This window comes from Salminus brasiliensis, chromosome 8 (assembly GCF_030463535.1).
Source record: "Salminus brasiliensis chromosome 8, fSalBra1.hap2, whole genome shotgun sequence".
In the NCBI taxonomy this organism is placed as follows: domain Eukaryota; kingdom Metazoa; phylum Chordata; class Actinopteri; order Characiformes; family Bryconidae; genus Salminus; species Salminus brasiliensis.
In genome coordinates, this window is record NC_132885.1 from 15630613 (window position 1) to 15654712 (window position 24100).

Below are 24100 nucleotides of genomic sequence, written 5' to 3' on the forward strand. Positions count from 1 at the left end.
GTGTAACCCTGTGTAAGAAATAATTAAACAGGTCAGCAACATCTGATGCATGGCACTGTTTATATGAAAACGACTGCTGTGTACAGTGTAAACGTGTGAATCCTAGTTAATGTTTTGTAGGTCAGCTGGCATTATATTCAGTGACCTACACCTACAACACAATGAGAAATCACAGAGATCTCACCTTGTCCTACCTGCAACAGTGAACAAGTGTTTTCTTTTTTTAAGCTTAATAGTATAAATATCATTACAATCATGACAAAACGTCTCGGTCTCAAAGGGTTAATTTTCCTGATGAATAAATTGTAAGTGTGAGCCTATTTACAACCCTGTTATTTTGCCTTTTATGGTGGGCTCATGAATGTTTTGTTGATCTCTGCACTGATTAGCTGGTTTATGGAACTGGGAACTGGGCTCACAGAAGCCACATAGAATATCTCTGTGTTGGGGGAATGATGTATGTGTGTGTGTGTATATATATGTAAAGGTAAGGATACATTAACCTACTGAAATGTTCTCAGAGTCCCCAGGGGAATGGGCTTCGGAGGTGGAGTCAGAGGATGACCTGGGTGGGTCACGCACATCTCTGGAGCGCCATGGCAACAGCTCAGCACATCACCGTGGCAACACCACGGTTCATGTGTGCTGGCATCGCAACACCAGTGTTTCCATGCTGGACTTTAGCATAGCGACGGAGGTACCGGGCTTTCGACTGCCTAACCACCTCTCTCTCTTACCCCTCTCGTTACTGTGTGTGGGTTTTTTTTGTGTGAAACTTTTGCTTTAGGCAGCAGTGGTGTGTCTCTCTGTCTCTCTCACTCTGCTCATTTTCCCGTCCGGTGTGTCTCCTGCAGTCTCTTAACCCTTTCACTGACTGTGTGTGTATTTAACGCATGCCTCACTCACTCTACCTTTCTTTCTTTCTTTTTCCTGTCTGTGTCCGTCTTGTCTTCTGTGTGTGTGTGTGTGTGTGTGTGTGTGTGCGTGCGCGTGTCTGCCCCTTTCCTTTTCCTTTCCTTTCCTTGTGAAACTCTCTCTTTACCCTGGCCTCCCCGTATGTGCGTGTGTGTAGAACCCCGTGCTGCAGTGAGTGTGTGTGTCTCGCGGGGGCAGGGAGCAGTGCCTGTGTCTGTAGTGTGCTGGTACAGAATGCAGAGTCTCTCCTTTACTGACTGCTGCAACAGTCTGGAGGTAACACACCCAGACTCTATCAGACTGCCTCTTTCACCTAGAGCCATCAAACCGCTAGAGCAGCTCCCGTACAAAAAAAAAAAACACCTTTACTTGATTTAGCTGTTAATAGTGATAAGATATATACGATGTACTGATCTGAAGTTAGAATCCTAAAAAAAAAGAAGGCTGTCTCTTCTCAGTGCTGCATTTCTGCTGTAGTGGTTTGATAATGGTTATATGTATGTTCAAGGCACAGAACTGCATTATGGCATGTGTGAGCTAATGAGTGATGTTGCTCTAGGGCTGGCCTAAATAGTTCTCATAGGAAGTGTACTCTCCAACAGAATTCTGGAACACACTTGGACCCTGTTTACCTCTGGTCATCTCATGTGTCTGGAGTATGCGTCTTAAGGATTATGCATGGATAAGGATAAGCCACGTAAAATTGCTAGTGTAAACATACCATGACTAGATACAAATCTGATCACTTAAACCAGTTCAAGAGATGGTCTGAGAAGCCTTTCAGCCATGTTATAGCAGTGTAAACACATTCAGCTCTCCAAGACACATCAACAACCAAAACACCTCCCAGTACAACTGAAACACCAGTAGTAATTGCAGTGTGGGACGGAATACGCAATTCGCTTATTGTGCAGCAATCGGATTTCAGTCTGTCAAAAAAAAGTGATAATGCATGTGACTACCAAGTCACTTAAAAATGTTAAATATTTAGATCTTTTAGCGTTAAAACTATAGATTGTGAAAACGAACAAATGTCAGACATATTCTTTTGCCCCTTACTAAATAGGCAAGCAGTGGTATTAGCCCTATTTGAGTTGAATTAGTTACAATTAATAACTACAATAGAATTAGTTAGTTATTAGTGTATTTAATTAGGACATTAGCTACTGATCAGTCAAATGCAAGGAAGCAGACAGAAAGGAAATTTCATGTAATTATTTGGACCTACACAACAGTGTGACAACCTCGTTCAGAAGATTACATTTTCACACAGCTCAGATATCTGTTAACTCAGTTTGAGCTATTTTGGGGGCACCTCACACACCTTTTGAATGACTGTTCGAATACTTGTACAGAAAAATGAACAGAAATTTAAAGCCTGTAAAATGCTATTCAGGCCAGCCCTATGTTACTTGTTTTTACCCCTTCTATAAGGACATTGGAGAGTGGACTGTGTCTGAGTGTTTCAAGTGTTTGCGGTCACTAGCTGTGTCCACTAGATGGCAGGGTTGAGCAGTCGTGTTGGGAGCAGCATGATTAATGACTTCCACAAGCCTTCTTTATTCTTTTGTTGGTCCATCAAATAGGACTGCCTAAACTTACTAAAAACAGTTGTGCAGTTTACTCGTGCCTGATTTGCATGAAAATATGTAACATCTACAACACAGACGTGAATCTCTTTGAAGTACTGTAGTGATCTGCACTAGTTTGTTTACCATTGCTTAATTGGATTGGTTAGCCTGCTTCCGCTGCTATAATGGGCAAGTCTCAAAGAGACTGTCCACCTGCTTTTTGGGTTTAGAAGCTTGCTAGCTTACAGCAGAAAAGGTGAGAAGTGAGAGGAAGTAAGTGGCAAACTGGCTCTAGGTGTGAGCTTTTTCTTCAAGGAGGTCTTCTCAGAAACGCAGGCTGTGTCCGAATAGTGCAGTTATCTTTTCTATCTATTGTCCCTAATTTGGACTGATCTGGTAGCCGTGGGGATCCACATGCTAATCAGCTCTGTCCCTTTATTTAGAGACTTCACGGACTGCAGGTCAGACATAATTAAGGAAAGTAGATAAGACGGGAAGGTTAATTCTGCTGTTCGGACACAGCCACACCCTGCTTGTATGAACTGCACCTGGGATGATGGTACACATTAGGGCTGCACAATGGATTGCTACAATATACAAAAGAGTCTCTAAAAAAAAAAGTTATACTTTTCAGTAACACACTATTTTTACAGATAATGGTTATTAATACACTGAGCCAAAACATAGGACAGAGCGAGTGATTTATTATCCTGTAAAAATCCTGTATCCTGGGATGCATGTTAGTTAGACAGTAACTGAACAGACCGAACTGAACTGAACATGTGTATATTACGGCCAGCAGCAAAACATTTTTCGGTCGGCTGTGGTGGGTAACTACCAACAGGGATTTGAGCAAGGACAAACTGGTGACTGATGAGGGAGCGAAAAGCTATCCCATCTGCCCTGAACCAATGGAAGGGCTACTGTAGGACAAGTCACATAAATGCTTAATGATGGGTATGGGAGGGAGGAGTGTGTCGCATTAGGTCACATCCTGTGGTATATGTAGTCCATGCTAACCCCTGTCCGCTGTTAAAACGACAATATTGCACAAGCGAGTGCAGGAACTAGAGCAATGGAAGAAGGTCACCTGGTCTGTTTTCTTTTACATCACTTGGGATGCCGGGTACACATCTGTCACCTGTGGGATGCACTGTGTCTGTGGCAGATCAACCTCACAATTGATGGCAATTAAAGGATCTGCTGTATCTGCTGCCAGATACCACAGGACACCTTCATCTGTATTGTAGATTGAGCTGTTTTGGTGGCATGCAAAAAAACATTAGTGTAATGTCTTAATGTTTTGGCTCATTTGTTTCTCTAACAAAATCAATATTTACGATATATCAGTGTGTTTTAAGTTATTGCAAGGCATATTGCAGAATGTATCAGTATAACATTGCTGTCTGATTAAAACCTCATATCATCTCCATTGGCTTAATTATCATGAAATTCTGACAAAATGTAAAAAACAACTGCCGCATTCACATTGTCAAACATGGCAAAAATGGAGATACAAGGTTTTTGTGTGACAGCGATAATTGTGCAATAAGCATAATGTGATCTTTTGTCCATAATGTGCAGCCCTAGTACACACTGTATGAAGTGAAGTATTTTGTAAATGGCCCACAGGGCCTTTGTGGCAAGCATTCTCATGAGACCCCCCCCCCCCTGTCTCTCAGAACCAGCTCTCCGGCAACCTGCTGAGGAAATTTAAGAACAGTAATGGCTGGCAGAAGCTCTGGGTGGTTTTTACAAACTTTAGCCTGTTCTTCTACAAAACACACCAGGTGAACACACACACACACACACACACACACACACACACACACACAATGTGTACTCTTCAAATGTCTCAAATCCCAGTGGAATGTATGCACACTGTGCTACATAAGGAGTCTGTGTGCTATTCTTTCTCTCTCTCTCTCTCTCTCTCTCTCTCTCTGTGTACCAGGACGAGTATCCATTGGCCAGTCTGCCTTTGCTGGGTTACTCTGTAACTGTTCCAGCCGAGTCTGAGAACATCCATAAAGACTATGTGTTCAAACTTCACTTTAAATCCCACATCTACTACTTCAGATCTGAGAGCGAGTACTCCTTCGAGAGGTGTGTGTGTATATATGTGTGTGTTTTGTGGTATATGTTTTGACCAATAAAAAAGCATTCAGTAGGTTTAGGAGCAAATAATGCTATTGGAGTGTGTGTTGAAGTTTGTGGTTAAGTGGAACAGCTCTCCCTGCTGCTCTAAACTAAAATGGCTTAAATTAGAAAATTATGATGATTTAAAAATATCATATAGATGTAACAAAATGAATATGTAATATAATGCACTGCATCATAATGTAAATGAAATGTCTTAGTTTTACTTAAGAATTTCTTTTTCCACATACACACTCTTTGCGTCATTTTGTCAAAACAAATGATTTGCTGTTCCAAGCCTGGCTAAAGTGCAAGTGAAAGGGACACTCCTCATTAAACCTGCCTACAAAACAATGTTGACATTTTGGTCTCCTGTAATAAGGAAAATACTGTCGCGGTCATTGCCACTCCAGGCCGGAATGCAGACTGCTGCACTATGTAACTTGTGCAAGACTTCTCGCAAGAACTGCAGCGGCGCGGCTTTCTGTTATTTATTGTTTATTGTTAATAGTTCTTCTGTAACTTTTGTTGGATTTATTCTAATAATGTATATCTGTTCTCATGTGCAATATGTACAGTACTGTGACCCTGCAATTTACACATTCATGTAAAATCCTGTAACACTACTCTACCGCCTCAGTTTACATCCTTCTTTCACTTTCAGAAGCCGGTTCTGTATCTTTCAGCTTGTCAACAACTGCATGTTTTTAGCAGTCCATGAGAGGGAGCTCAAAGCAAGATTTGTATTAACAGCAGTGGTGTAAAATAAATGACACTCCCCAACTGTAGGGGGAGCCCAGGAGCAAGAAATATATTCACATAATACTGCTTTAAATGGAAGATTAATAGCCTCAGCATTCTCTATAATCATCAAAGTGAATGTGGGGAAAAAATAGCCTCAATTTCTGTATGTGTTATTATTGATTTTATGGCTTATATTGATGATCATTTTGATTATTTAGCTGATCAAATCAAAAGCATTTGTCAGTTGATGAATGAATAACAAAACTGTCGATGGAATTTGCTTGCACTCATTTTTTGATCAGAATTGGCTGAATAAGGAGCACTGTTACCAAAAGCGTGGGGGGAAAAAACTTACTACTGTGTGTGGTATGTTTGAAGAATGATCTAATGGATTGTTTTAAGTGTATCAGTAGTAATGTACTGCTCTACTGTGCGCAGGTGGATGGAAGTGATTCGCAGTGCCACCATCTCGTCCAGCAGAACCCGTTACCTGAACCGCAAGGAGCCCTACTGAGCCACACAGCCTTAGGGAGCAACTGTGTGTGCACGTGTGTGTGTGTGTGTGTGTGTGTGTGTATGTGTGAGATCTGATCTTGATGGTCAGTTTGTGTTGAGACAGAATCACTTTTTGTGACATTAACGTTTTCTATCATGATTTTTTCACGCCATGAGACACATTAATCCAGTGCGTCTGACAGTCCCCATAAAGAGTCCTGGTGCTTTTTTTTAATGGTGACATGTCCGCTGAACGTCGTATTTTTCTGCATATCTGCTTTTTTCTGCATTTTTACTGGGCTGTTTGCCTCTTTTATAGAATCTCATTTTATATACTATAATTAATGATCTATCTGTGCGCACTCTGGTCTGCCATAAGTGTCACTTGTTACTTCATAACGGAGGCCTATCGATACTGGTGCCCTGGTTTTTTAAGAAGTAAATTCATATGCATTTTATTTCTGCGGAACAACTTGCAAAACAACTTTCTATGTTTTGATGACTTCAAATAACAGACTGTCTTCTTGTAATCCACCAGTCTATGTGCCAAATGTGTTTTTTTGTTTGTTTGTTTGTTTTTAAATTTTTGTTTAAAAATTTTTTGTTTTTTTGACGTCTTTCAGACTTAAAGTACAATTTACATTCATTGATGACAAAGAGCCTTCATAAAATTGTGTTTTGGAGAGGTTTTAAAAATGTAGGTGACTTTAACGTTTCCACAGAAAATGTTAAAAAAAAAAAAAAAAAAAAAAAAAACACTGAAGAAGTTTTAAAACCTAATTTTCTCTCATTAAGATATCTAAGGTACTTCAAAAAGTATTACATGAAAATGTATTTTATGTCTTTTCTTTCATTATATTAGTATCGATAATGACATTTCTTAATTCAGGGTTGTTGAGAGTTTTTTCCGCTGCCATTTTAGGAGTAAATCACGGTCTAGCCCACTCCATATTACTGAAGCCACACCTCAAAGCGTTAGAACAGTCATGCTCCTCACTGCAGTTTATGCAAAAACCACAATCGGAAGCTACGCATATGAAGAATGCCATTGAGGAAGTAAAAAAGCTTTAAAGTGTAGAGTTGAACATGATTTTCTTTTGTAGTTTCAAGCACTATTTACTCTCAGAAGACAAGGCTGCCTCATGTGATGGTCTGTTGGAGGGGGTTTACCTGTGGAAAACAAAGAAAGAACACCAAAAAACAACAAAAAAACAACAACAAGCGGACTGAAGACGTTCGGCATGGCTGTTACCCTAGCTTGGGCAGAGGAAGGGGGTTTTCATATTCCAGACAAATAAGAAAAGGAAAGCGTAACACAGAGTGTTCTATGGATATGAAAGCAATAAACACATTTGAACATCCTGAATGATGTGAGCTGGTGTTTGATTTTTGTACTTTTACTGACTGCTTCGAGTTGTAGGGCTAAGGTTTGTCTCGCAGTGCGAGTGGATTTTCCAGACGCAAGTTAAACCTAGCACTGGACTGTGCATGGATTAAATAGCATTTAAGCTGGACTGAGGTTAATCTGTGCCTGGGAAAGAAGCCCATGTGCACTCTCTTGAAGCCCTGCTCCAACCTCTAGATGGCAGCACAATTAAAGTAATGGACAGGCCTTTAATTCCTTATTGCAGCTAATCCTAAACCATTTGGTCATAAGTGTTCAGGAATAGACTGAACCTTCTTAAGAACAAATCACAATGTGATATCTCTGTCTTGCGGTACATGCGGTGGTAAGCACTTCATACTGCTGATTATAAACCGTATGACTTCAGTGAAGGCACTCTCCCTTGTAAGGTCTTTAGTGGCTCTGTTAAACGCTTAAGACATGAACAGCTGCTGTTGTGTACTATGAAGGATTTCCGTGCCCCCTCTTAATAAGCAAACTGACCCTTTAATAGGCTTTTAGCTCAGCTCTTTGGGACCACTCTTCTGACCAAGCCAGCACACTTTTTTTTGTACATCAAAGCAAGTGCTGCAGTCACAGAGGGACCAGTGAGGAAACTGTCTGTTGATGGAATTGTCTTATAATGTGCAGTATTTTCAGAATAGTTTGGATGTCTCTGGGAACTCCAGGTCTAGCATCACCATTTGTGAATATTAGAGCCAGTGAACTACAGGGGCCCCCATAGCTCCAGTACAAAGTTCTTTAGGAAGCACCAAACTGGTCTTGGCTGCTTGACTGTGTGGAGGATAGTAACTAGATCCTTTAACATGCAGGTATGCCTTTTAATTAACAAATATATTTGTAAATATTTTGGTGTAAAAAAACAAAAGACTAATTTAAGTTTTTATGCTGATAGATGCTGGATATTGAGTCTTTATTTAATTTAAAAAAGTAGCACCTTTTCATTATTATCTTAATTATTTTATTGCAGTAATCGCTGTACCCCGGGTACAGTTTCCAACTACTCATCTGTATAAGCACTGATTCATTTTCTATCTTCATGAGAATTAACCTCCATTACTGTTCTGGGCAGCTTCCTAAAAGCTGTTTTACTGTTAAGGCCATCTTAGTGTTCAGTGAGATGCTCACTCCACCGTTCAGCAATCTTCTTTGCTCTAAGAGGCTTTCGGGAAACCCAGCCCCGATGCTGACTAATGTGCTGCATCTCTCACCGTCCTGTCGGGACGTTACACTGTAACTGTGCGCGGTTGCGCGTGTGTGTTTTGCCCCACCTGTATTCAGACAAACCCCGCCTCCTGCGCTACGATTGGCCAGTAGTTCGTGGTCATGAGCGGAACGCCCATTTCCGGAGAGAACAGTGAAAATTCCCACACGAGGGAAGGGCAGGTGTCCCCCTGTCGAAATGTGAGGGGAAATAGACGTGTGTCTCTTATAGACTAGACCAGGTGATAAGTCTAAACTAGACGAAAGTTACAGACTAGGTTTTGAATGAGATTACGCAGCATCCAAAACAGGAAACACAACTATGGAAATACGTGGTTCTGGTGTAGGCTATCTCTAAATCATGCAAGGTTAGAGTCAACTTTATAGCCATTCCTTCTTCACACTTTTGTGTGTTGAGTAAATAAATGTGATTCTTTAGAAAACGCTGCTATACCAGTTTATTTAATTGATTTTTAAGAGGCAGTCCCATCACAACACACATTTAGGCTAACTGCTGCTACATCTGGTGTTAACATGTCTACCGCTTCCAAGAGCAAAAAAAAAAAAAAATTGCACAAAAAATAATTATAAGGGTTTTGTAGTGGTTTAAAAACCATGAAACCCCCTTCTGAAAACCCCTAAAATATTTTGAAGGCTAAGGGAACTTTTCTAATACTGCAAGTGCTTTGGGGATAGATAAGGGCATGATCCCTGTGGCTGTACGACATGTTTAGCTAGCTTACACAACACAGGCTGGATATAATATTTCTTATAATTAATAATATTTGGATGTAATATTAATAATATAATATAATTCTTAATAATAACACTGAAAGATTAAAGCACAAAAATGATACAATTGTGAATGAAGGTATGGTGGTGCACTATAGAATACTAGGCTACATAGCATGACAAATAGGATGCTAGTGTTAAGCTGCAAAGTCCCTCTAACATAGAAAAGCAGAAAAATACACCTAATAAAAAGATACACACCTATTAAAGAAGCAAAAAGTAAAAAGCAGGGTAGTCCTTCTCAGCGACAGCAGTTTGTATGTATTAATGTCAGTACACTGTTAATCATTAGCAGTCGAGTGCATAGTGCATACAGTGTTTGGGCAATCCAGCCAATCAGCAGAAAATGAAAGCTCGTATGTGTGTAACAGCAGGATAACTCTCATACTCAGAGTAGGAGTGTGCCTGCAAGCCATCAACCCACTGTTAATTCGTGAGAAGGTAGAGTGCTAATAATGACACCTTCACTACAGTACAACTCAAACATGATTTGTGACCTTAGTCAATGTGAAATAGTCCCCATTTCAAACACATGGAGAGGACAGGTACATTCAATGGGCCACATGGACCACACTTCCACAGCTGTGTGCTGCTAATGAACATTGCTAATGGTGGTCCAGGGTGGTTTTCTTAATGCTACACCACGGTAGAAGTGATGTGGTGGTATCTGGGATAGGAGCCAGGGGGCAAGGCCTGCCTGAATACGGGTGTAAAGAAATGTAGCTCGAGCTGGTGAGCGGCGTGGAGGCGGAGCTCGAGGCGCGGAGATTAGCCCGAGTTTAGTTTAGCAAGGCGTGTGAATCACCGACGGAGATGAGGCGCTGATAGTGAATGAGAATGGCCTCTTTCGGCTGCGGGAACTCCTCAAAGAGCTTAAAGTGCCGGCAGGCGTGTGTTAGTTATTCGGTTAAAGTGAGTTTATGATGAGTTTGGCCAGGTCCACGCGGAGTGGGTCATGAGACCGACAGGGGATCCGCGCTTCTGAGGCTGGAGAGGAAAACAGGCGGATGGTGTGGAGTTAATTTGTGGCTTTTTTTAATTAATAAACGCACGTTTGCTGCTCTCAGGCTGTGCTTCGTGCTGAAGGACGATGTCGCTGCCAGCGCAAACCGAGACGAGGAAGTTCACCCGGGGGCTCAGCAAGCCGGGCACTGCGGCGGAGCTCCGGCAGAGTGTGTCTGAGGTGGTGAGGACCTCGGTTCTGGTGGTGAGTGAAGAGTTTACTGCACTAATTACACTGAACCGGCGTGGCTGAGAGTTCACACATTCACAGAGTCAGTCTAGTCGTGTATCACTGTGTAGTCTGTGCTTTTCCCCTCTCCATTGCTTCCCTTTGAGGATAGTAATTTTACTAGATTAATACCATGTATTTACTGGTTACACGCTGTGTAAGCAGTGGTTACCACGGCCTGTGGATCATCAGGTGGCTGTGTAGCTACACTTCCACTGCAGCTGCTTGGCTGCCTGTCAGGGATGTAGTCGTTGGTGAAATCGCTGATGCTGGTGCTGATGTGAAATCGGGTGTACATGTACACAAATGATCATTACAGAGAAATACAACATGTATTATAGTCCAGCCTGTCCTCACTTTTCAAAATTAAAATAATCTGATCAATCAGTTTGAAATAATAGTCAAAACTAGGCATCTATTCAATACTGATACTGCTACGTCCTCCTCTAGCTGGCCTCTTGACCATAACCACGATACAGTAGGCAGGTCATAGTAGTCCATGCAGTCTTGTAGTCCATCTGTGCTACACACCTTCACACACACACACACACACTTAAAACTGTCCAGTGGGCTGAAGGCCTGGCGGTGTGAAAGAAGTGATGTTAGTCATGACCGTCCAACCCAACTGAAGCAGAATGATCTACTGCAGCCTTCATCACCATCGCTTTAAGACTGTGGGTTTATTTTTGCACCTCTGTCCTTCGACAGGTGACTTACTTCATCGTCCTTTACAGCATGTAGAGCTCCTTAGGCCCTTTTCCAGGCCCCTTCATTCTGACAATGACGGCTATTGCATGAGAGTTATCACCTGTTAGAACTGTGATCATAACTAAAACTACTCTTCGGAATTTAACCACGATTCATCCGTCAGACCTGACAAAACACATAAACGAGGGGCATTCCAGCGTGAGGGAAGAAGAAGGAATCTTCCAACGTGTCATCACACGTCCCTGCAAAGCCAGCTAAATCCACTGCGTCTTCTGTAAACTTCTGTATTGCTGGTTTATGGTCATGTTAGACTCGGGTAGAACTGCAGGTTGACATAGGGGAAGGGCAAGGTGTGAACAGTGTTACTTGGAATGTTAATGTTAAGTGGTTGATTGTAGACAAACCACAGTGATGGTTGTAGGAGGCAGGGGTCACAAAGTCTGTAATACAAATATAGCCCATTTATTGTGGGTCTGAGAATCTGAGAAAAGTCAAGTTTGCAGTTTTGCATTACGAAGCCCTGCATATACCATTCTGTCATGAATATATCCTAAGCCAAAAATATATATTTGTAGGTAGCTTTTTCAGGTACGCTTAGGTCATCTGGTCCCTCCTCTGAACACTGTGTAAACACTGAGGAATCTGGTCTGAGTGATAATTTCTCTAAAATGGTGCATTTATTACAATTTATTTATTTATAAAAGCAATCAATGACAATATTTTGTGTTCAATTATTTAATCTTGCAGCAAAACGTCATGTCAAGTCATGTCTGGATAATATGAGCAGTGTGGTAGCTGTGCGTGTCTAGATTGGATTATATTAATTAGATTAGATTCAAGATCAGACATTATACAGTTCTATATATTAAAATAAACACTTTTCAGAACATAAAGAACAGGCAACAAGACACATCCAAAAGTGTGTTTGTGTTCGTGTGTGAGATAGCATAATATTTGTTCACATTGACCTAAAATTAGACTTATTAACATGAAGGTGTGTGTGTGTGTGTGTGTGTGTGTGTGTGTGTGTGTGTGTGTGTGTGTGTGTGTGTGTCCGTCCTAAGTGGCAAGAATAGTTCATCGTTTATATGTCTTGGAGTGTTTCTATGTGTTGCTGGGTAGTTGTTAAAACTTTTCTAACACGTTGCTAAGAAACCGAAATGGACACCATCCAGACCCTTTGTCAGAGAAATGGAATCCTGACAAGCACACACACACACACACACACACACACACACACACACACACACACACACACACACACACACACCGAAAGAGAGAGAGAGAGCCACAGCCACTCCTCTGTATGATTAATTTATCTTCTGGTACTCCAGAGAGCGTGCTGCATCGTTGCCTGGAGGTGAAGGTGATTTCAGGGTTTAGGGAGAAGGGGAGGTTAGGTATCTTCTATGAACGTCTCTATCCAGTTCAGTACAGGCTCACTGCTTTGCTGTAGCTGGTGTTCAGAGCTATAGCAGAGTAATGAAAGCAGGTGAAGGAGTCAGCAGTGCTTTAAGACTAAGCTCTAGTTTGTTGAGCTTTTGCAATACATTGTCAGTGTCTTTAGAAATGTTATCAATGTTATCAGCATTTTTTTTTAATGATTATAAAAGCACTAGAGACTCTTCTTATAGATGAGTTTCTCACAAGCACTGTAGTTCACTGTAGTATGAGTTTCCCTTCTGAGTGGTTTGAGCAACCTGTGTGCTGTGTGAAGGCCCTCAGTGGGCTGAGAATATGTGTGTGACTGGAAGCAGCTCACACACACATGCATTCCAGCATGAAACATGTAAATACACTGAGAGTGAAATACGTCTCTGTGTCGGAAGAAGAAAAGGGAGATTGTGGTGGGTTTCTTCCAATGGGGGCTCGATTGTGGCCCTAGAAGCCTGCAAACACAAACGTATTGTTTCCTGGGCCTGAGCCCTAATGCTGAAGCATCTATTAAGAACTCTGCACGTCCAGCTCGCATAGTGCTATTTAGCGTTGGCTGATATTGCGAGGGTGCTTTAGTTGGAGAACCGTGGTGAATGAGTGGACTTCCCTGAGTCACAACAAGAGGGCAGATGATAATTTTATTCTAGTTTGTACCATACTCGTACCATACCCTAAACTGATAAACGATAGCAAAACCACATTTACACATTGTATCACCCAGATGATCAGCAAAGTTCAGTGTCTGAAGCTTAGAAAAAAGGGAATTTGAATTGTAATCATCACTTCGTACAGTTTTATAGATGACACTAGGTCAAGCAGTGTCTGGAACCACATATGCAAGCCTATTTAAGATTACTTTACTATTCAGTCAACTGGGATCATGCTTCCAGTTCTAGTGGTTACATTAAATTTGCATGCCCACGTTTCAGTAATCAGCACAGCTTTGAGTAAAAGACTGTTTTTGCAGTGAAGAGGTGAACAGTACTGAACTGCAATCTGTACTAATTGGGCAATGCGATGACTGTGACCTTAACAGTGGCCTTACATCAAAGACAACCACATTCACCATTTGTGTTGGACATGGTGGAATTTGGCCTCACGCACAGTGATCCAGTGAGTGCTAGGGTTGGGCTGCTAACAGTAATACCGTATTAAATGTAAAAATGTTGATGATATCTCAAATCTGAGCCTCAGTAAGCTGGAACACGGACTGTGCTGTGGTGTTTAGTGTGCTGGCTAACTTTTCTAAATATAGCTAGATAGTGCTGCTGACTACAAGTCCAAACACGGCAGGACCTTAGTCACAGTTTTCCTTTCTGTTACTCACAACACTTAGTCGCTCGGCTTCGCTCCCTTAGACACAAGTTTTTATTTGCGATGTTTGCTGAGCTAGCTGGGCAACAGCTCCACTGAGTATCAGCCATGGAGAAATGCCTTCATTTCAGCTTTTTGTCCTCTCAGCAGCAGTCGCTCGATCGAAGTCCTTCTCATCTAAATGCTTATAAGTGTGCTTTGTCAGCCAGACATGAATTTGTTGTTCTTTCAGTTCTAGTGGTTACATTAGATTTGTGGCTCAAAACCCAAAACCTGAGGAGTGCATGCCCACGTTTCAGTAATCAGCACAGCTTTGGGTAAAAGACTGTTTTTGCAGTGAAGAGGTGAACAGTACTACTGCAGTCTGTGCTAATTGGGCAATGCGATGATCGTGACCCTAACAGTGGCCTTACATCAAAGACAACCACATTTCCTTTTGTGTTGGACATGGTGGAATTTGGCCTCACCTTTAACCCATCCATGCAGTGACACACAAACACAGTGATCCAGTGAGCGCTAGGATTGGGCTGTCTAACCGTAATACCGTATTAAATGTAAAAATGTTGATTATCTCAAAATGAGGAGCATTTGAGCCTAAGTTAGCTGGATGTAGAGGAATTAGAATTAGGCCTCTCTCTGGCCAGGTGAACAAAGCTGGGCTGGACAACTCCTGTTTTAAAATGTATTTAACTGTTCTTAAGCATGACCGGTCCACCCCCATGCTTCACAGTTTGGCAAGATGGTCTTGATGCCACATGATGATTTAGATTCTTCATTTTTTTTAGTGATATGAATGACAGAGTAACTGTGTGTTAGGATTCCTAGGATTATGAATATTGGGTAATTGGCTACAGAGGCTGTTTTTACTATGTGTCAGATTGAAAAGACAAAATGTGGCATTTGGTCAAGGGTGCCCAAACCTTTTCATACAACTGTACATTCTTGCTCAACAAGCTGCTTAATGATGCTGTTCTAGACACCAGCTTTATGTACAATGAAGGAAAGAAATAGTTGTGCTGTTGTGTGATGGAGGGAAGAAGGGTGAAAAGGGGTCAGATCAGATAACCACAAATAGCCCCACAAACATGCTGGGGTGGCATTTACAGTGGCAGTATTTTGTGTCTAGGCATCCTTGTATGGCTAAGAAACTCACAAAGCAAGTGTAAGTAAGTAAGTCAGTCAGTTGCAGCTATCAAGGGGCAGTGCTATTGCTTTCTGAGTGGGTCTGTGATTACTTTGACTTTTACAGAGTTAGCCTCAATCTGCACTGTAATTAGACTACGACCGTCCTTTGAATTTTCTATTCTCTTTGTGACCATTCTAGCTTGTTGTACAGCAAAGCTGTCTAACACTGAACCACAAAAACAGCAGTGGTGCACATTCTTCCCCTGCTTTATTAGATTATTTCAGATTAGGACCTCCCTGCTTTACACAAGATTCCACTCATTACAAATGCTGGATCTGCTTTTGGAAGCTAAAACCTAAATACCATGAAAGGGTGGTTCCAACAAATTTTCTTTGTGTGAGACCAGAGTTGGAGAGTGAGGGGGTTTACATGTCTCATGGAAATTCTCCAGCAGTGCTGCGAAATTCATAGTACTTTTTATTTCTCCAGTACATCAGCCAGCAGTGTAGCAGGCCTGCTCTCCTTAAAAGCCTTCGCTGGGGCGAGAACTGTTTTTGTTTTTTCCCCCTCAAAGCACGTGGATTCAACAAGTTGCATAATCACACTGCGGCCGCTTTTTTTCATTATTATCATTCTCATCATTGTACTGGAGCCTGAAATGTGCTGTTGATTTAGCATGCTAGTTATTATTTAATTAGATAAGTCATACTTTGTTCTTTCATTTATTATTAACATGGAAACACTAAGTGCCAGTTTCTGTTGTTCACAATCAGAATGTAATTTCAGGTCGTAGGCTTGATGGGAGCTGATTAATGGCGTGGATGATTGGGTTGTGTGAATGCCCTGTATACAGCTTTTTGATCAGCTATATGGTTTCTGTGTAGCAAAAGATCCCACCCCCCAAAGGAAGAGGGTGCAAAAGCCCAGACACTTGGTGTCCATAGCAACTGTCTTGCAACCACCTGGGATACAACAGCAGGCATCTAACAACATCATGGCAACCACCTACAGTGCCGATATTAATCATCTATCACCCGAAAAACCATAACACCTGCCATAGCAATCACCGGAAATACCTTCAAAACCACACTGAATACCATAGCAACCACCAAGCAAAAAGAGTTTTACCTTGGTGACCGCGTAGTGTAACCAATAGCATTTGCCCGGAAGTGGAAACCACTTAAGCTGTGCGACCAAAAGAACCCAGAAGGGATGTGTATGCATATTGTATGGAGCAGAATTACAAGGCCCTGCCTTCACTGTTTCAAGTCAGCTTGTTGCTCTTCATGTTCCTTCAGCAACAGGAATGCATGTCATGTGTTTCCCAACCATGCATTAATCCACACATTGCATTTTGTTTTTGCTACAATTGTGCCGGTCCAGTCCTGTCCAGTTTCAGGTTAGTTGTTATGTTGTGTACGCCAGGCTTTCAATTCATAGTGGTGAATGTAGGTCTGCTCTTGCTTTGTGCAATATTGCTTCCTCCAGGACTCCTCAGAAGCAGTACACGCTACAGCTCTTTGAGTTCTACACGTACTGCATTACTGCATTCCAGCAGCCGCATAAAAACATTACAGGACGAAAGTAGTACATGGCACTGGTCTTACCGGTGCTGCCGAGGCTATACCTAGCCTTGAAACTCTAGCCTGATGGTGGCTGCTGTTGTTGAGATGATGAGTCGGCACTTTGAGACACATCTTGGGTCCAAATGATTTTGAGGAAGTGCTTTTTTGGCTGGACGTGAATAAATGATGCTGTGTAATAGCTAGTGATAGTTTCAGCAAGCATCTGCCAGGTTTTAGAATGGACTGTTAAAGAGAAGGAGGAGCGCTTATTTAATTGCGATCAATAACTCTCTGTACAAAAGGTCAGCTAATGGTGCATGCTTTTGTCCTGCTGTTTCTGTCTGTCTTACTCTCTCATTCATAGGCACACCCTTTTTTTTGTAGTTTGGTCTGGCTTGTTAGTTTATGCTTCAGTGGCCGAGTTTCATAATCAAGCAAATGATTCAGAAAGTTGATCAAATTATACACAGTTGCATCCTGTTAGTCACTGATCGAAAGAAATTCATTTAGGGCAGGATATGGGTTCGGCACCATCTAAAATCTCTTAAGCTGGGGCGGTATTGAGTTATTACCTTGTTGAACGGTTTGATTTGTCTTGGGACATAGTTTTCATATGAATGAGGTTATGCACAGCAAGTAAAAAATCTTAGTAGCTAGACTAAATGTTGCATACTTTATACAAAATGCAACACACAGCAAAATTAAAGGAGCCATATCCTTCATTTTTGCATTTTATTTGGATTTTTTCCATTTCTGAGGATTATGTGGGCTAAAAACATCATTTGTATGATCATTCTAATTGACAGCAGTGTATTGTGCCTCAGTCAAAAAGGAGTAGTGCTCAGACACTGAAGAATTTGTTATATATTAATGTGTTGGTGTTTGGGAATTCAAAACAGGCTTGTTACAGCTTACTTTTTTTGCATATGAACTGTAAACACTGTTTAGGCCCTTTAAAAACAAATTACATTTCCATGTTAGTGCCGAACTCGGCGTCTGCCTGTCTGTCTATGTATAAGGGCTGCACAATATCATTTCAGCATAATTATCACAATGTTGTCATGTTCTGTAGTCACGTTGCAGGACGTGCAGAGTCAGGTGCAATGTCAAATCATATCAAACATGTCATCCTTGACATTGCTGGATAACTTTTTTGCTGCTTAATACAAAACAAAATTCCACAACAGGTTATATCTGCTAAATATCATTTTACTATATAATCTTGGATGCATGAAGTGCATTATTTATATAATTATCATTAGATGTTGGATTATTAACTATTAAATGTATTTTCACTATTTATTGTGGTTATGTGTTCATATTCATTGTATTCCTGTTAATTGCACATTTTGCTCTTGCCTTCTCTCGTTCTATATTTGCATGGCTAGTAAATGCTAACTGCATTTCCTTGCCTTCATTGTGCTTGTACTCCGCAATGAGCAAAGTCGAATTCGTCTATCCGGTTTCAGTACAATGTAGTAGTGCCAATTTGTCTGGGTGTAAATCAGTGATTGGGACATGCCACTAAGCTTTACACTCTCAGTGATCGGCTTAAACCCAGTGAGGGGAGAGGGATGCTGCTTACATGTCAGAGAAACAACTGACCCACTAGATTTTATTCTCTTTATTCTCTGCCTTCCTGTCTCTCTCTCTGCTTTCACTTTTGCATCTGACATTGTTCTCGTCTTCTCTTCTTCTCATCTTATTGCATTAGTACTGCAGACAGGTGTGTGTGTGTGTGTGTGTGTGTGTGTGTGTGTGTGTGTGTGTGTGTGTGTGTGTGTGTGTGTGTGTGTGTGTGTGTGTGTGTGTGTGTGTGTGTGGTATCGTCCCACGTCAGAGTGGACATTGTCTTTGATGTAATTTAAAAGTAGTGTCTTGACTTGTGTGGACATTTATATTCTGTCTGTCTTTCAGCTGGTTCTTTGGTCGGGATCATGGAAACTTTCAAATTTATCATAGTACCACAGCATCCGTATTTATGGTATTTAAGTTAAGTTGCCCTGAAGAGTCCTGAATGCTGGCACTGTATAATTAAAATCATATATAGCTAATCTACTAAAGGGAAGATTGTTTACATTGCATTGTTTAACAGGACTGTCACAGGGAGGGCAGGGTTTTATAGAATAAAATGTTATCTTCAATATAAACATCTATTAATTTCACTTAAATTGAAAATCTGAAAATATTGATCTGTGGGACATCAATATTGCAATTATTCATTAAAACACACGTGAGTACTATGGTTATGTTTTTGAGATATTAGATACGTGTGCCTTTTTAAATGCAATAATTAGTAGCTTACAGTTGTTTAATATAACAGTTGGTGTTGCTAACTGCAAAACCCCACAGTATTTTTTTTACTGTTTAAGTATAGCTCTTTCCTCATGCTCATTATGGCTAATATTCTTATACAAATTGAAGAGTCATACAGTTCTCTGTTCTCATGTATCAGTTTGCAGGGTATTTTACTAGCTTAACTGAAATAAATTAAAATAATAAAAAGAGTCATGTTTGGGAGCTATTGGTACTCATATTGGCCTGCTCTGCTCTTGTCTGAACAAACTATACTATAAAGGATCCCCTAGCACAGACTTGATCTGAATTGGTCCTCACTTCAAGTAACAGTGTGACTGTTGGTTTAATCCACTGGGTTTGAACTTTCCCTCTAACCTGTGTGTGTGTGTGTGTGTGTGTGTGAGAGACATAGAAGCAGATGCCAATTCTCCAACCTACAAACTTTCTGTGACCCTTCAGCCAATCAACAAATGGCTTCCCTATTACATCATTCTGCACAGGGCACCCGTGACATCATTTTATACGCTTGTGTAGTGATCTGTAAAGTGATCTTCCTGATCTAGCTCTCACATGTTACATGTTACACACCTGCGACTACAGATTTATGTAGCGACTTTAGATTTTAGTGTGTGTGTGTGTGTGTGTGTGTGTGTGTGTGTGTGTGTGTGTGTGTGTGTGTGTGTGTGTGTGTGTGTGTGTGTGTGTGTGTGTGTGTGTGTGTGAGCAAGAGCTGTTTTTAGGCACAGTCCATTAATGAGTAACTAGACTGAATACTCTGGTTGAGGAGTGATTCTATTACTGTACTTTTAATGAGTAGTATATATGGCACACTGTGTATCATAATAGAAACTCACAGGTCTATGAAGTAGGCTTGGGCTATTGAGACCTTTTAGTGTCATAATTCATGTTTACATGACCATTTTCCAACCTCTCGTCATCCCTTAGAAACAATCTATTTTTCAGTCCAGTTAAATCAGAAAGTCTTGGTGGTCTTGCTCTGGTCCCAAATTAACGGGACGGTTCGTTTCAACTATCGGGCGTGCTGCACAAGTTTGAGTTAACTACTGCCATAGCCAGGTGCTTACCTGGTATATTGCCCAGATAATTACTACAGCTATAAATACATACCATCTCTGCTGACGCCCCATGTTAAACTGCACAGAAACATGCACTCGTCCAGAACACCGGACCTTTTTGCTGTAGCTCCCAACCCCAGACAGGTCTGACCAATAAGCTTATGCTCACATGGTTTGTTGTGATACATAAAAAAAAAATCCCTGTATAAAAAAAGAAACCAAACCAAAGAGGAAAACGCTCCATGCTCCAACGCTTTAACTAATTTGGATCAGATCGGTCAAACTACAGGTGTAAAAGCTGTAAAGCTATAAAGCTGTTTAGGCTCTATTCACAGTTTTCAGTAATGTCCTTCCTTCTCTCCACTTGTGCAATATTGCTAATGTCACTGGCAGCAACACAACCCAAAAGCATGATAGATCCACCCCATCCTTCAAAGTTGCCAAGGTGTTCTTTTCATGAGATGTAGTTTCTTTTTCTTCTCCTTTCCGTTTGCCTTCATTTTCTAATCTGTGTGTGTAAATGAGTAAATGTACACCATTAAAGCTCTCTGTTTTGAGAGTTTTCTGACCGTATTAAAGACTCGACCGCTCGCACACTCGTACAGCTCCAGTATTGCCATCAATTACCACGTTTGAAAATGGAAACAGTGTTGTATGCCTTATAATTTATTGTCTCCCAGTGCAGCCCAGCTATATGAGACCCAGTTGTAACCTACAGGGAAGCAAAAGGAGACAGAAGGAGAAATCAAACTGGACTTTGAGGAATTGAAGCAGTATTTCACACACGACCACGAGGATATTTAACTTCTCACCACAGATTGCTGTGATCGCCGCCACATGGCCTAGCATGGAAAAAAAAGAGGGAAGCCACTTCCTAAACACAGTTCAAGCTGACTGGGAGCGTTTTAAATCTGCTCTTTGTGGACAGAGATATGGCTAGAGGAGATGATATGTGCGTTTGCAGCTGTGCCACTGAGGTTTTGAGGGATTGCTCTCATTATACGGTTCTGAAACGGAACACACCCATAAGACTGATAGTAAATAATGACCCATGGATTCCACAGGCCAAAACAGGGACCCAGTCCAAAACCCACAACATTTTCCCCTCTTGGCTTCCTTCTCTCACTTTCTCCTCATCATCATCATGATCAGTGCAAATCTCTGTATGTTCTGGACACAGATTTCAGTGCGTTTGAGGAGGATCAGCACTAATGACGCAGATGCTTTAATCTCACTTAAACTCTAAAGTATCTCCAATCTGAAGCTTTCTTGTTGATATGGAGCATCTGTGGTTCTTGTCAGACCAGGCAGTATGAACTCCTGACCTGCGAGAGAATCCCTCAGACGACTCATGTACACACACTCATGCACTCACTCATTGTTCCAGCCAAAACTTGGCCTGTCTGCCCATGAGCTTGAAGCTAGATCAAATTAAGTTGAGGCCAAGCAGACAGCGATTACTTTTCAGAGCTTTGTTTTACAGGCCGGCAGACTTTACTTTAGACAATTGCTGCTATTTTCTTTTTCGTATTACGTCTTGCCGTTAGTAACATATGGGCCTGGGCGGATAAACAGATATTTAGTTCTGTTGTATTCTGCTGTATAACTGTATTACTGCATTAAAGAGCTGTAATGGAATCTGTTCCTAATGCGTATTTTCCTCATTTTGTTTTATTGCCCAAAATGCCTGTGTGCGAGTACATCAGTGTTTGAGTACAGTGGATTTAGTGGCACAAAGGTTCATTGATTTTCTGGTAGCTCTGGGCAGTGTTCGTGACAGTGGCGAGAGGAAGTGATCGATGTTATGTAAATGTGTTCAGTAGAGCTACAGAGGCCACAGGGCCTGCATGCAACATGGGGCAGCTTGATTCTTAGGAAGGGTGTGAGAATTCACTCTGCTCGTGATTCGATTCACAAGACAGTAAGGGTGTGAATCCTTCTCCTTCAGACCACACAGGGCACATCTAGATACACACTGTAGCCAACAAAGTGTACAGTGATTCTCTTCTGCTGATCAGATACAGTCCAGTTCAGGGCTGATCGAACATGATTCAGTTTAGTTACATGAATAAAGCATTTCAGAACATTTCCATACTATATTTAATTTGTCTGAGATTTCTTGCTCTACGTCATTTCACACATCCTGGCGCTCCCTCTGTTACGGTCAAGCCTATAAACTCCACATCCCACAATTCAGCTGGTTCTGATGGTCACATGTCCTCAGCCAACCAAATAGTTTTCCCTGTTTTGTCTTTTCTAGTGTATGACCTGTTTTTGCTGTTTCCTCTTCCTCTTGCCCTTTTTCTTTGCTTTTGATCTGTTAGCTGGTGTTTCATCTTTCGATTTTGTCCCATGTACACTGCATCCACAAATGTTTGTGGACACCCCCTCTAATAAATGCACTCCGCTACATTAAGTTACTCATTGCTGCTGGAGAGATGCAAATTCTCTCACACGCACACAGCTTGTCTAGTCCCTGTAGAGAAGTATTGCCTATAGAGTCGGAGCTGATGAGCATAAAACTAATGGCACAGTGCCTAATACCAGGCATGTGATAGAGGTTTATAAAGCCTGCTCCCTTTGAGCTGTGGAGCAGTGGAGCTGTGTTCTCTGCAATGATGATGCCCTATCCAATTCTAAAGATGGGAGTTGAGGATAAGGTGGGATGGTGGTCATCCCTAACGCTCTTGTTGCTGAATGCTGTAAGGATTTGATTGCAGAGCTCCCAAATCTAGAGGAAAGCTTTTTTTGGACAGTAGAGACAGTTGATCAACAAAAGCAGGATAAACTCTATAGACAATAAATGGGCAGGTGTCCCAATACTTTTGCCCAGATAGCTTCTTTCTTTTTGCTCATCATGCTTTTGACCTTGGTTGGATGTTGTACCGTTCTCTTGAATTGTGCATTTATTAATAAAACCTTTACATTTGTTACATTTATAATAATACATTTACATTTGCTCACCATATTTTTAATACCGTTTGAATAAACCAAAATGCTCACTGTATCCCACGATGGTTATAACAATGGCAATGTACTGTCCTAATGAACCAGGCTACAAATATAATGAATGTATTCTCGGAGACCCCTCTATGACATCCCCCCCCCCCCCCCCCCCCCTTCTGAAGGCCAGATGGGACAGAAACAGAACAGGAAGCACCCAGAACTTCCTCTCACCCACATTATTGTCCTTCTGTCACTTGCTCTCTTACTTTATCTCTCTCAGTAGTAGTGTGTTTAGTAGTGTGTTCAGGCCATTCTGCGCTTTCTAAGAGTTCAGTCATCAAAAGAGAAAAAGAAAACCCAATGGTTGATTCCCTATAATGTGTTCTGAGTTTCAGGTGTTTTCCTGAACCTTTGGGTGGAGCAGCGTTTACAAAAGGAAGTAACTATTAGTTTCAGAAGGACTCATGTTTACTTGGAACAGATGATACTAATGATTCTTTATTCTTTATTAAAGAAATGTGTACACCATCATTCCAGTTTATGACCTTTATTATTGGTTATTACATTATTACATTGCTGATGTTGGCTTTAATGATTGTCTTATTAGAATGGTTTTGCTACAGGACCCACAACCCCACTTCTGTGCTATAAGTGTGTATGTGAGAGAGAGTGTGTTGTTGTTACAATGCTTTCCTGACAGAAGGGTTATGTTAGATGTGAGTGTGTCACCGTCTAGTCAAAACTTGTCTTAGATATACCTTGTAGAGGCAGTCTTGTTATGCCTTTAGGCTGCCTTCTACGAGTGCAGACACACACACTGAAATGGCAGAGAGATTTAGAGTCCTGAAATGAGTGATGACATGCCTCTCACCAACGTTGTTGTACTTTTATACCCCTCATTTCACTCAATAATGTCATTTCATGTCATCAGGCACAGGAATATTGAGGTCTGTCAGTGTTAAAGTGAGCAAGTGTGCTGCTGTCATGCATGACATACAGTACAGTGCAACATGTGTTTGGTACCAGTGGAGAAAATGCTTCAGTGGTGTATTCTTCTACTGTCATGTTTTAGGTTAAGAAGACAGAAACACTGGGGTGTGTATGTGTGTGTGTGGAAGATATGTTGCTGTTTAAG

The 24100-nt window shown here is 41.3% G+C and overlaps 2 protein-coding genes across 3 annotated transcripts in view; both read left to right on the forward strand.

The window, feature by feature from the left end:
• Positions 1-7230, forward strand: part of LOC140560993 (FERM, ARHGEF and pleckstrin domain-containing protein 1) — a 57982-nt gene extending 50752 nt beyond the window's left edge. Inside the window, exons 23-26 of the mRNA XM_072685779.1 lie at positions 522-697; positions 4169-4276; positions 4441-4592; positions 5808-7230. Coding sequence (XP_072541880.1) covers positions 522-697; positions 4169-4276; positions 4441-4592; positions 5808-5883 — 512 coding nt within the window. The 3' untranslated portion in view covers positions 5884-7230. The remainder of the gene's footprint in view (positions 1-521; positions 698-4168; positions 4277-4440; positions 4593-5807) is intronic.
• A 2814-nt stretch (positions 7231-10044) lies between these two features.
• LOC140560994 (dedicator of cytokinesis protein 9) overlaps positions 10045-24100 on the forward strand; it is an 88666-nt gene continuing 74610 nt past the window's right edge. For both annotated transcript variants that reach the window (XM_072685783.1, XM_072685786.1), the window contains exon 1: positions 10045-10471. In XM_072685783.1, the coding sequence (XP_072541884.1) occupies positions 10355-10471 (117 nt within the window). In that variant the 5' untranslated portion in view covers positions 10045-10354. The remainder of the gene's footprint in view (positions 10472-24100) is intronic.